The following is a 13100-nucleotide window of genomic DNA, read 5'->3' on the forward strand; positions in this document are numbered from 1 at the left end:
GGCTGAGTGTGAATGTACGGTGAAGGTCGAGGAGGATAAGACGGAGAGTGAGGGGAGTGGGCGGGGTGGGCATGCCGGTAAATGGCGAGGACAAGGGTCCTGCTCAGGAGGCCGTCGGCCTGCGGCGTACGGGGAGGAAGCGTAAGCAGCCGGATAGGTACTAGATGATGGGGAATGACGGGCTACCCAGGTAGTTGGCGTTCCAGGCTACCTACCGGGTAAGTTGTCGGAGTCTAGCCCACTTTGTCGGACTTAGATGATTTTATTCCTGAGCCACGTTGTTTAGCTCTTGCTACTCGAGTTGCCTATGACCCTACCATGTAAGCCTGCGATGGGCATTGTTGACTGTGAGGAATGCCTCAAGTATTTCATCCTTGGCACCATTACCGAGACTTTGAGCTTTCCAATTACTCGGTCCCCTGTCCGTTCTTCTTTCATGGACGGTCCCAACCCAGCTCCTTCTGATCCACATGTAGGTGTACCTTTGCCGCGAACCTTGGATGGGGAGGCAGATAGATGTCTTGTGCTTATAACGTAGGATTTGCAAGCAGTCTTGTACTAACGGAATCAGATTGCAGCAGATTTTGAGTGACAAACACGCTATTCACAAGCGGCAGACATTCTGACCACCGTTCCAACGCATCGAAACCCGCCCACCACCACTCGTGACAGAAACACTCCCCAACTACTCCGGCGCCATCCCCGGGAGATAGTCGAGCCCTAAAGCAATTGATTAGCATTTTTGCGCCTTGTATTACTCCATATGCACTTACATCCATCCGTTTCCTCCTTCACAAAATCCTTAACCGTGCACTTGTTCGCCACCGACATCGCCTGCTTCTTGATAGAACCACAACCATCATAAAAACAGTCTTCCGTATCCATTGCACGCTGCAGAGAATCACCTTTCCAGCCGAACATGTAGTCCGCATGGGACCCGAATCCTCTTGTTCCTTCGAAGCTCCAGACGAAGGGGTTGGGGGTGCCGGCGGGCCACATGCTGTTGAACTTGGTTGTGTCCCACACCGTCTCGTACGTCACCTGCGGCATACGCACCGGGTGCGACGCCGGGCAGGGTGGAGCATTAGTAAAGCCGCCGCGGTTCATTGTATTAAACATGTGCGATTGGTGGTCGGGACTGTCTGTGTTCTTACCGTCCCAGCAGCTGGGGGGGGTTAGGGACGCGATGTTGTATGTGTGGGTCTGAAACTCTGAATGGGCTACTCACGCGGGGAAGTGGTGAACGGCAAAGATGCCGGCCGGGCAAGGCTTGTCGGGAAAGTCAACCAGCTCTGGACCTCTGTTCAGAAGGGTCTGTAGGCAGTTGTAGCGGATCCCGACTTGGGACTTGGCTACGTCGGGGTCGGTCGTGGTCGGGCTTCCGACGGTCATACGGAAACCCTAGGGCAAATTAGAATGGGGAAGGGAGGAGGGATGTCAAACTCACTGGCGGAAAGGCTTTGATGGGTTGCTTTTGGGTGTTGTCGTCGAAGAAGTCAAATTGTGTGTAGTAGATGGTCATCCCGCCAGTGGTGCCGGGGGCGAGAGCAGCGTTATTGACGACGGGCACCCGGTGATAAGAGCCATTCGTGGGATGCTTGAAGTATAACACGGCCGTCCAGTAGTTGGAGAAGTCTTCGGACATCTCGCAGGTGGTACAAGTGGCCCTCTCGCCAACATCGCCCTCCATGGTAGCATTGAAAGCATTTCCGCCCACGATATGGTGTACGTGAGAGGAAGGGGTCCTGCCCGGCTCGACGACGGGGTCGAGTCGCTGGATGGTCAACGATGAGCATGCGAAGCGAAGCCCTGCCTGGGCATGGCCGATGAGTGCCAGCGCCGCAACCGAGTAAGACTTCATGTCTTGTGATTTTTGAATGAGTCTGGTCAAGAGGGGTGCATGCAAGCAAGAACAAATGCGGAAAACAAGTAGAGGTCGAAACGTCGCCCGGTGCCGACTTTATGGGTGCTTATAAGTGATCTCCGCTGGCAGCACTGAGGGAGTCATGGTATCAAAGTCCTCTAACTGCCATCTCTATGTGCCGGCATTTTGATAAGATGATCATCGATTCTCTATCGCCTGCATATTAACTTGTTCCGTGTTGGTGGACGACTGAGCCCGATGATTAGTTGGCATTGGCATTACCCGGCGACATCGCAACTTAACCAGGGCAGCCCCATGATTAGGCGCATGTCGACCCCGCCCGAGCGTCGCAGGTATGGCCGTTGATATGGGATGCGCAGAAATCATGAGGTTTATGATGCAATGTCCTCTAAATAGTTTCTCGCTTCTGCGTGGAGAGGGTGACTTGATACCGTCTGGTGCCCTTTGACATCAATCACCCTCTTCGCATCAGACTTCCGATCCTTTGGTACTACGTTGATCCTCTTACTCGTTCGTCCCGGTCAAAGTTGCCAACGAAACACCCTGCTCGGCAACTCGATGACCGACGGAAGGGCTGGAAAGAAAGAAAGGGGACAGTTCCCTTTGTGGATCTGGGGTTCACATTGAAGTTCAATGGTGATCCAGGTTCAATGATTGAACCTGGATCACCACATACTCTAAAACTGTATTGGAAGATATCTGGGAGGTTTGGAATTGGTATCCACGGGACCTGACTTTATCCCTTCACAGGTTGCAAGTTGAGGGCTTGGGCCCATATGTCCCTGTGCCCCCCTTATATGGTCTGCTCATTCTGTCGCCATGCCTGAACAAGGTACCGATTACCTGAACCACTTCCCGAGAATTCTAGGAATCCCTAACCCTCTGTAATTGCTTTGGCTCCTTTATTCTTTTCCCATCCCTGTACATATTTTAGCTCCGGCAGTTGAGTGCCTGTCCGGCCCACTGGCTCTCCCAGGGACGGGATTCGGAAGCCACGGTTCCGCTTCCCGTCAATTTGGCCGCCTACACGGTATTTCCGTCTTCGAAAGCCCTGAAAACATCGAAGCCTGGCGTTAACTATCTAAAACGTATGTACATGACGAGCTGCAGAGTGCCAGGGTCGGCCACGTTATCCCCGAAAAAGCCTTTGACGGTCTATCCTTTTGCCTCTTGCTTATCAATCAGCGAGCTGGCGGAAGCCAAGACCCATCGACCCGCCCGCTACGAGGACTTCCCGAGGTTCGGTTCCACGGCAGTGTTGTATTCGGCGAAGTGGGGAGTCGACTGCCGGGCCGAAGCGGCCATCTTTGGCCGCATTCCAACCATTGCTTGGTCCAATGTCAATTACGCAATACAGGTCTCCCCTGCACCATCGTCGTGCATTTGCGGAGTCCCTTGGCCCAGCGAGTCCAGCCCCAACGTCATCGCTCTCCCACTCCTCATGATTAATTATCAACTCGCGCCACTCCACAAGTTCAAACTCGCCCCGGGAACCGGGCCCGATGTAGGCCAATCGCCGTGATCCGCAGACCTCCACGGAACTGCGCAGAACTGTTTTCAAGCCCAACCCCTTGGCAATGCCTCGGTACCTGGAATAGAGACCCCTGTAAGGACGTCATTCTGCCCAGGAGCTATTAATCTAACCGCCGCCGAGCATCCTTCACCCCTCCTACATTCAGGGCACCTCCTTATCAAGCAAGCACGACGACGAGCAACCGCCAAAATGCAAAACAAAACCCTCATCTTCAAGAACGTCCCCACCCGCCTGCCGGTCCCAGGCCAGGACCTCGTCGTCGAGGATCTCGGCTTCGACCCCTCGGCGGCGCCACCGCCCGGCGGCGTGACCCTCGAGGTGCTGTACGCCTCCTTCGACCCGTACCAGCGTGGGCGCATGCGCCCAGCGCACATCAAGTCGTACAGCCCCGCGTACGAGCTGGGCAAGCCGATCGCGAGCGGCGCGGTCGGGCGCGTGCTCAAGTCGGACGCCGACGCCTACAAGCCCGGCGACCTGGTGGTCGGCCTCCTGCCCACGGGCGAATACGCCACGCTCGCCAAGGACCGCCTCGCCGCCATCCAGGCCAAGGTCCACAACCCGCACGGCCTCAAGGAGCTGGGCCTGTTCCTCGGCCCTCTGGGAATGCCCGGCCTGACGGGGTGGAGCTCGCTGCATGAGATTGGCCAGCCGAAGGAGGGGGAGACCATCTTCATCAGCAGCGCGGCGGGCGCGGTTGGGCAGGTTGTGGGTCAGATCGCGAAGCGGGAAGGGTTGAAAGTTATTGGAAGCGTGGGGAGCGATGATAAGTTGGAGTTTATCATCAAGGAATTGGGGTTTGATGGGGGGTTCAACTACAAGAAGGAGAAGGCCGCGGATGCCTTGAAGAGGTTGGCCCCTGAGGGGCTGGATATCTACTACGAAAACGTCGGCGGAGAGCAATTGGAGGCGGCGTTGGACGCGATGAATGATTTTGGGCGGATCGTCGCATGCGGAATGGTAAGTCGGGCTACTAGCCGAACTTACAATGGGGTACGGGAAGGGCTAACAATGGGTAATAGATTTCGCAATACAACGTCCCCGCGGAGGAACGCTATGGTGTCAAGAACCTCTTCCTGGTTGTCAGCAAGCGCTTGACCATGCGGGGCTTTATCGTCGGCGACAAGGGCTTCGCCGACAAGTACGGCAAGGAACATCAGGAGAAGATGCAGCAGTGGCTGGCCGAAGGGAGCGTCAAGGCAAAGCTGCACGTTGTCGAGGGTATTGACAACGCTGCGGAGGGGCTGGTCAGTATCTTTGAGGGTAAGAACTTTGGCAAGGCGGTACTTAAGATCAAGGACGAGTAAGGGTGTAGTGGGGTTATAATGGATGTTAGTCGAGAAAAGCTATAGCATTGGGCTACCTGCTACTTTTATCCTGTCCGGAGGACAATATTACGGCCTAACTTTTCAAAATTACTAGTTATTTTCTTTTATTAACTGTCCTTTCTTTTGATAAAAACAACCTGATCTTTCTCCCTTCTCCATTATTGTATTACTTTTCTTTTCCTCAGTATTTTTCTTACTTTCTTCTTTCTTTTGAGAGGGGTTACTTACTTCTTGCCTTTTCAACTTGAAGCAGAGCGGCTATTTTTGGGCCGTGGCAAGACGGAGAAGAGTCAAACACAAGCTTGGGTTCCATGATGTTCCCATTTTCATTCCCCCGACCTGCAAGCGGAAGAGAGGATTTGGCTTTGTTGCCAACCCCGGCATGGCGCTTCGCGAAATCCCGCGCACAAAGCAAGTAACATGCATCACATCGTCCAAGTATTGATGTACCCCGCTGGGACTTATAATCCGGGGTAATCTTGGGTCTCCATGGGAAGTCAATAGCGCCGGAGAGAGTGCCATTTCCATCCACGATTCATTCTTTTTGGGCCTCTTGCTGCCGCATATGCGCCCGTACAGGGGGTTGGGCAATTTGTTGGTTTTGTTTCCCCAACTTTTTCATCGAAAACACGACGTCTTGTCCGATGCCAAGGCGGCCCCCCTCACGAACCCCTGCCCGATGGGAACCACAGGCCCAAGAGACCGAGGCCCGCATGCCAATGTCTGACATCTGATCAAGTCCGTCACGAGAGGGTGAAATTTTGAGCGCATAGTGGCGTACATTGAAAAACCATAAACTGGCTTGAATTGATCGGTTTTGTATCTATGTATCGTTTCCTTCCCTGTGTAACACCCGGGATCTCGGATTACCCCTGATGATCGTCCATGCTCCACGATATCTTGTGTCCCATCACACGTGGACTGTAGATCACCCCGGGGATTGGGACACTTGAAGCACAACCAGACCGAGAAAATATTCCATGGGCAGGGTAAGGTTCGAGGATCATGGTTGGTGGTTGCGGGAAGATCCCGGCGGTTTGCGGCCCTGCTGGGCAGTGACAATCGACTGAAGCTCCACGGGGGGTGCTACCCAACCGACCATGGCACATTCCCACCATTCAGCTGTGGTAGCACTTGCCTGTTTGAGGTAACCCATGTCTTGGGCTTCAAGGCAAAACATGGAAGTGTTCCTCCGCTAATCGGTCAAGTTGCTCGCCGCCAGCATGTGGATGTAGCGGTGCCGAAAATTGGCGTAGCGCGGTTGACGGGGAGGGAGGGAGGGTTATTAAAGCCCCATGAGACCCCTCTCGTCTTGTAGGAAGATTCTTTTGTTCCTGCAGTCGGGTCATATCGAGGTCCAGGCAGCCGTTTCACTCGTTATACAATGTTGTCCATGACCAAAGCTGTGGCCGGGTTCGTCCTGGCTACAACAGGAGTGCTCGCCCTCGACGGCGGCGCCGCCATCGTGACACCAGCCCCTTGTGGAGGTGACAACCCCTGCGCTCCCCAGATCTCGGCGGTGCCTGGTTGTGCTACCAGCTGCATCGAGTCGGCCGCCAGCGATCTTGGCTGTGTTGGCGACGATTACAGCTGCCACTGCGCCAAGTACGACGCCATTCAAGGGTCCGCCATCAACTGCGTGATAGGTGCTTGCGGGCTGGGGGGTGCCCTCGGGGTCCCTGGTGCTGTCGACGCCCTCTGCAGTTGCGTGACCGCTCACCCAGCGACTCCTTGTGAGGAGCCTACCTCGTCCGCCGCTTTGGAGACGACAACCTCAACCACCACCATCGATACCAACACCTCGACCCCCACAACCCCAAAGCCAACACCTACTCCCGCCTGCCCCGGCACCGAGTGTTCCTTCCCTAGCGCCGCAGAGCACGAATGCGTCACCAGCTGCATTGACACCGTCCTCCCCGAGTTCGGCTGCAACGGGCTCGAAGATTGGAACTGCTACTGCAACAACTTCCGCAAGATCAGCAACCGCGCCTTCGCGTGTGCCTACGCCTGCGGCGCCGACGTCTACGCAGCCTTCAACAACCCCGCCAGCCAAGGATGCACCTGTCTGCTCAAAGAATGCCCACCACGCTCCTCCTCCTCCCCCACCTCCTCCACCATCGAATCTTCCTCCTCCTCCACCACCATCATCGACCCCGAACCCACCCCCACCACAACAACAACCACCCCCCCACCCCCCACCTCAACCTGCACCCCATCCGATCCCTCCCCCTGCGCCCCCCTCATAACCGCTATCCCCGCCTGCGCCACCTCGTGCATCGTGTCCGCCGCCTCCGCCGTCGGCTGCGGCGATGACAACTTCGCCTGCCGCTGCTCCTCGTCCGACGCCATCCAGCAGACGGCCATCGGGTGCGTGCTGGGCGCGTGCGCGCTCGACGAGGCGCTGCGCGTGGTCGATGCCGTGGGGGAGTTGTGCGCTTGCGTGACGGGGGAAGCAGGTCAGGGCCCGACGGGGTGTGGCGGTGGGGGGGAGGTGACGGTTACGGCGTCGGCGACGGGGGGTGAAGAGACTGGAACTTCGGCTGCCGTGACTAGTACTGGGGGTGGTGGGGCGTCGGGGAGCTTTGTTACTGAGACGAGGACGGTGGCGGTCACGACGTCGGTTTGTGATGATGATGATGGGACAGCGACTACGACGACGTCGAGGCCCACTTGTAGCTTGGGGTGTGGTGGTGATGACGGTGGTGATGACGGCGGTGACGGCGACGGAGATGGTAGTGATGAAGAGGGGGACGATGGTGGTGATGAAGATGGTGATTTTGGACCCGGACCGAGCCCGTCGCACTTCCCAAGTGGGATTCCTGGCGGAGAGAACGAGGGTAACGACGGCGGCGATGGTAGCGGCGCTGGTGGTGGATCAACCACCTCACCGAAGCCTCCCATCGAGACCGCCGGTGCATCCCACGTTACGCTAGCTTGGATTGGGTCCCTGATAGCCATGATTGTTACGGCCGTTGCTCTTCTCTAAGAGATCACAGTGGCCGTTTACTTTGTATGTTTGGACAAGTAATCTAGGTAGGTAGCTTTTGGAAGGGTAGCTCTAATCTTGAGTTATACCTTTGTCGTTATACCCAGTGACATCCATGTTGACACAGGGCTGGGTGTTTCCACATTTCCGAGCCCTGGTCACCAGGCCGAATGTGCACCAACTGACATGGCGGCGGCAGGGGAGGCTTTCTCGGCTGTAATAGTTGCGGTGTTCCTCGCTTCAAGCATGGGCGGCGAACGTGCGTCAAGCGGGGCTGGAATACACGCCGGAAGCAAGTACTTTCTGTTCGGACTTTCATCCTGGTTAACTAACATGGATAGGTAAGTACCCTGCCATTTTGTAATAGATGATCCTCGAACGTACAGGTACCTCGTGAGGGTGACGCTGACGCCGGGGGTGTATTGCGTGATCAACAATTGCCGGTCAGTTCAGCCAATGTAACTTGGGGACACAGCCTAGTTGGGCAACCCCACCCGAGCAATGGTGTTTAAGACGAAGCAGATCTATACAGAACATCGATGGTCAGGGAGTACCATTTCCGTTGCGTCGTGTGTTGCCAGGATGTGGTTTCCGATCACAAACCTCCAGCCCCTCTTTCTCGCAAAGTCGACGATTTTATCTGGCCAGAATTTCTAACACCGCCACCACCTCCCCCACACCCAATTCCTATTCTTAGAACAGGTGATCCGAAGGCCCTCGAAGGTGAACTCCATTTTATCGTCCCCTAATAGCTAGCTTTCTTCTTTAATCTATCAACCTCTGAAGTTCACTTTACTTTGTATTTATCACATTTACCGTTAGTTACATATGTTTATAGCTTCGAAAGCTGATGTATGTGTTGGATTCGCCATATGGAACCTTCTTGCGGATACCAGTGTTGGAAGTTGTGGCACTTGAAACACGGAAGCCTGGTTGCTGATGCGCTTATGTTAGAGGGGTTCTAGCGGTTGAACAAGAGGCTATGAAAAGGAGGTCAGGGCAATGCCCGCCACTGAGGATGAAGACAGAACAATCAATCAATTCTTTCTCCCCGATCTTTCCGTCTGAGTGTCGCTTCCAACAGTATGTAACTGGGATATAGTAGATGATGATGGGAATGACTGGGCTAAAGAAAGAGTCCAACGTACTGCTCGACCTGCCTCCTTCCGTGAATCCCAAGCCCTCAAATACCATGCTAGAATCCCAAACGAGCATCCTGCCGGGGAGGCCTTTGCCGCACCCTTCGCTTGCCGTGTCCATGGCTGTAAAGGCTATGGTCACTACCACGCATACCTAAGGTACTAGATTTCTCGAGGCCCGGGTAGTCCGCGCCAACACCAACATTTCAGCAACATTTCTGCGTTTCTGCCGTCGTTGTCACCGTCACCGCCGCCATCGCCACCCCCTGGCGCTCGCGACGACAGCGGCTCGCGCACCACGGCACTGGCCTATAATTGGCTTGCCACCGATGTGAATACCCCCGTGGAGAAGGAAAGGGCGCCAGTCGGCGGGCGGCATTGCCGCGGGTACGCTCGAGGGGCGTGGAGGTTGGGGTCGGGGGAGATGGCGGGGTAGGCTTGGAAGGGGAATGGTTTGGGGATGTTGTGCAGTTTGGTGGCAAGACGAACGGGGGCCGAACCGGGTAGCGGATTCTAGGAGTTGTATCCGGTTGAATGTTGCCGGATGTTGGAAGGTGGCAAGTGAGACTGTCTAGTCGCGAAGATGTTTTCATACAAGTACTAAGCGTGGCGTTATGGGATGGAAGGTTAAGAAACCTGAGGGTGATGGTTTGCGGTCGTTGCATAATTTCGTCTTGAAACCGAGGTTGATGTGGTAGGTAAATGTTTCGTATTCACCCCAAGGATGCTGGCCTTATAGTTAAATATAGATGACTACTCGGATGAATTGACACGAACCTTGCTAATAATTAAATTTAATTTTCCGTTCACATTCACTCGAGACCCGATGGGTCTCGGAGCATCCAGGACGGTGACTTATAGTAATAAGGTGAAGTTCTAATAACTACAATGTTTCACACCACTCTGATCGTTACAAGCGGTATGTATGTTGACGGAAAAAATATTAAAACTTGTCTCTTTTCGTCTAACTAACACTAAAATAAAATCTTCGCTTCCTTTCTCCTGGGATATATCCGCGCCCTCGTATCTATCTACTTGAAATCACCCCACAATATTCTGTCTCTTTCGTGTAACTACGTAACTTCAAACCCACGCACCCTTCCCAATCACCTCCCACCTACGATTATTCCACTGTACGTTCAAGTCTCCCATTTCCTTTCCTTGACCATGACAAATTTCCGTCTACTTCCAATACACGTCCATCCAGAACCAATTCCCCGGGTTCGCCGCCGCCACCGCTGTCCGTCCACCGCCCTTCCGAATAGGCTTGGGCCCGTTCACATGCTGATACATCCTATCGCTCGGCAGGTTCGGCGCATACCGCATCTTCATCGGCCCTTGCCTCGCCTTGCGTGCCTCCTTCACCACCCGGCCCTGCTCATCATACACGGCACTCCGCCGCACTTCCTTGCCCTTGCCCTTGTTCTTCTTGTCCGCCTTAGCGGCCTTGGCAGCCTTCTTGTCCTTCTTATCTTTCTTCTTTTTCTTTTTCTTGTCCGGAACGTCCTCAAAGTTGCCGTCGTCCATGACGTCGGCCATGGCGGACTGCCGCGCGCCTGACTCGCCCTGGTGGAGCTGTGGGCTGCCGGTCCTGACGCGGCCGACGCGGGCCTCCTCGGGCTGGTTGTTGAGGTTGCCCATCTCGATGTCCTCGTTCTTCTTGGGCTTGGCACCGAAAACGGTGGCAAAAAAGCCGCGCTTTTTGGGCTTTTGGTCGACAGTGTCTGGGTTGGCGGTGGTTTGCTGGGTGGACTTGGACTTCTTGTTGGAGCCGAAGAAGGAGGCGAAGAAGCCCTTCTTCTTGGGTTTCTGGCTCGAATCATTGGGGTTGGTGTTGTCATAGCCGTCTTGGCGTACGGTGTTGTCATAGTTGGCGGGTTCTTGGCCGGAGAAGGTCTCCATCGGGTATTCCTGGCCGTTCCCATTTGCGTTCTGCTTGTTCTTCTTGTTCTTCTTGCTGGAGCTGAAGAAACCCCCAAACCAACCCTGTTTCTTTGCTGGCTCGTTGTATCCATCATCGTAAGACGTGCCGGTGTTCTGGACCTCGGTGTTGCGTTGTTTGGATTTGTCCGGCCCAAAGAGTCCCGCAAAGAAGCCTTTTTTCTTGCCGGGCCGTTGAGTATCGGCGTTTAAGTTGTCCCCGTACTGCTGAGAACCGCCGTTGTAGTCATCGACATACTGCTGGGAGCCGTTATTGTAGTCGCCGTTGTGCGGCTGGGAACCACCGTTGTAGTTGTCCCCGTACTGTTGCGAACCACCGTTGTAGTTGTCACCGTACTGCTGAGAGCCACCGTTAAAGTCATTGCCATGCTGGTGCTGGGATTTGGACTTCGAACCAAACAATCCTCCAAAGAAACCTTGCTTCTTGGCAGGTTGCTGCTGACCTTCGTTGTAGCCATCGTTGAAGCCACCGCCATCCCGATTCCGGGAGTTGGACTTCGACCCAAACAGCCCGGCAAAGAATCCCTGTTTCTTCGGTGGCGGCTGCTGGGAATCATAACCATCGTTGAAGCCGCCACTTTGCTGATTTTGAGATTTGGACTTCGATCCAAACAGCCCAGCAAAAAACCCTTGCTTCTTTGCCGGTTGATTGACGCCGTTCTGTTGGTCCATTTGGCCGTTCATATTTTGGTCCGTGTATTGGTCGTTGTACCCTTCGCCGTTCCTATCCTGGTCCACGTTGTCCGCAGTTATGTATACCGGCTCTTCCGGTGCTGGCTTCTTACTGAAAAGCCCGCCAAAGAATCCTTTCTTTTTGGGCTGCTCGCCGGTCGGATCGGCATTGGGGTCTGCTGGATACTGTCCGTCTGGCTGCTGGCCTTCGGTGTACCCATTCTCGCCCATTGGGGCGTCAGGGTTGAGTTCGTCGTTCTGCATACTTGGGTCTTGGCCGTCCTGGAGCTGTTGGTTTTGGGCCTCGAGATCCCCTTCCTTCTTCTTGCCACGGAACAGCCCGAAAAAGCCCCGCTTCCCTTTGTCGTCTTTCTTATCCACCTCCTCATTCTCGTTCACATCTTCCCACTCTCCATTTGGATCATCCATCGCGGGATTCTGCAGTGCATCCTCGGGGTTCATCTCGGCGTTATTCACCTCGCCATCGGGGGCGGGTGATCGTATCTCGCCGCCCACCACCCCATCAGCGGCGGTGTTGTCTTGGTCCTTGTCGGTGTTGGCATCGTCCTTTGGTTTCTTCACACAGAAGAGTTTGGCTGCAAGTGCGGCAAAGCTGAATCCCGACGCCTTCAAGTTCGCCGCATGATACTGTTCCTCGAGCTCTTCTAGGCCCCAGCCCAAGGTCGCGGTTGCCATGAGCGGAAGCAGCCATTGGTATTTCTCTTTCTTATGCACCCTGCCCCTCCCATGTCCGGCTGCCACGGGCACCTGTTCTTGGTGTTCGTCGTCGTGAGTGCATACCAATTCCATGGGGTCGTTTGATTGGTAGGGTACCATGCCCTCTGGGTGTTCTTCCACGGGTTCATCGGCATCATAGTACACATCTTGTGCCTGTTCAACACCAGGTGAGTACTCCTCATACTCCTGCTCAGGTTGCTGTACCTCTTGTAAAGACGGAGAACGGACTGGGGCATAATCTTCGTGCTCTTGCGGGGATACAAACGCCGGGAGTATGTCGGGCTCTGGAGAACGCATCTGTTGTGCATTGTCAAAGGCCTCCTCATACGGCTGTTCCTGGTATTGGTCATCAACCAGATCGTTATCCCGGGGTTGCTCATCGTAGGCATCCTCGAACGTCTCTTCTGGGTACTGGTCGTCAGCCGGGTGATTGTCCTGCGGCTGTTCGTAATAAGCTTCCTGAAAAGGTTCCTCGTCGTAGTGGCCGTCGGCCGAGAAGTCATCCTGAGTTTGAGCATTGTAATCGTCTTGGAGAGGCGGTTCTTGGTATTGGTCATCGTAGTTGTCTTGGAGGGGCGGCTCTTGGTATTGGTCATCGTAGTTGTCTTGGAGGGGCGGCTCTTGGTATTGGTCATCGTAGTTGTCTTGGAGGGGCGGCTCTTGGTATTGGCCATCGTAGTTGTCTTGGAGGGGCGGCTCTTGGTATTGGTCATCGGTTGGATAATTATCATGGGGTTGCTCTTTGTAGTCCTCTTGGAAAGGCTGCTCGTGATATTGGTCGTCGCCCCGGAATTCATCTTGGGGTTGCTCGTTGTAGTCGTCTTGGAAAGGTTGTTCGTGGTACTGTTCGTCTACTGAGATATCATCCTGAGGTTGCTCA

At 54.7% G+C, this 13100-nt stretch overlaps 5 protein-coding genes across 5 annotated transcripts in view; 2 read left to right on the top strand and 3 right to left on the bottom strand.

The window, feature by feature from the left end:
- Positions 1–685: 685 nt before the first annotated feature.
- Positions 686–1861, bottom strand: CHGG_00289 (uncharacterized protein; the record flags this gene model as incomplete). Its single annotated transcript, XM_001219509.1, has 4 exons — positions 686–720; positions 774–1165; positions 1229–1401; positions 1448–1861. The coding sequence occupies 4 exons, from the start codon at positions 1859–1861 to the stop codon at positions 686–688; spliced, it is 1014 nt and encodes a 337-aa protein (XP_001219510.1).
- Positions 1862–3608: 1747 nt separating this feature from the next.
- Positions 3609–4723, top strand: CHGG_00290 (uncharacterized protein; the record flags this gene model as incomplete). The annotated part of the gene is made up of 2 exons (XM_001219510.1): positions 3609–4376; positions 4439–4723. The coding sequence occupies 2 exons, from the start codon at positions 3609–3611 to the stop codon at positions 4721–4723; spliced, it is 1053 nt and encodes a 350-aa protein (XP_001219511.1).
- Positions 4724–6128: 1405 nt separating this feature from the next.
- Positions 6129–7730, top strand: CHGG_00291 (uncharacterized protein; the record flags this gene model as incomplete). Its single annotated transcript, XM_001219511.1, has 1 exon — positions 6129–7730. The coding sequence occupies one exon, from the start codon at positions 6129–6131 to the stop codon at positions 7728–7730; it is 1602 nt and encodes a 533-aa protein (XP_001219512.1).
- A 945-nt stretch (positions 7731–8675) lies between these two features.
- On the bottom strand, positions 8676–8990 carry CHGG_00292 (uncharacterized protein; the record flags this gene model as incomplete). Its single annotated transcript, XM_001219512.1, has 2 exons — positions 8676–8710; positions 8879–8990. 2 exons carry the CDS (start codon positions 8988–8990, stop codon positions 8676–8678), a joined length of 147 nt encoding a protein of 48 aa, XP_001219513.1.
- Positions 8991–10051: 1061 nt separating this feature from the next.
- Positions 10052–13100, bottom strand: part of CHGG_00293 (uncharacterized protein) — a gene marked incomplete at both ends in the record, with an annotated part of 9411 nt that continues 6362 nt past the window's right edge. Inside the window, one exon of the mRNA XM_001219513.1 lies at positions 10052–13063. Within this exon, the coding sequence (XP_001219514.1) occupies positions 10052–13063 (3012 nt within the window). The remainder of the gene's footprint in view (positions 13064–13100) is intronic.

Source organism: Chaetomium globosum, genomic scaffold (assembly GCF_000143365.1).
Source record: "Chaetomium globosum CBS 148.51 scaffold_1 genomic scaffold, whole genome shotgun sequence".
Lineage (NCBI taxonomy): Eukaryota > Fungi > Ascomycota > Sordariomycetes > Sordariales > Chaetomiaceae > Chaetomium > Chaetomium globosum.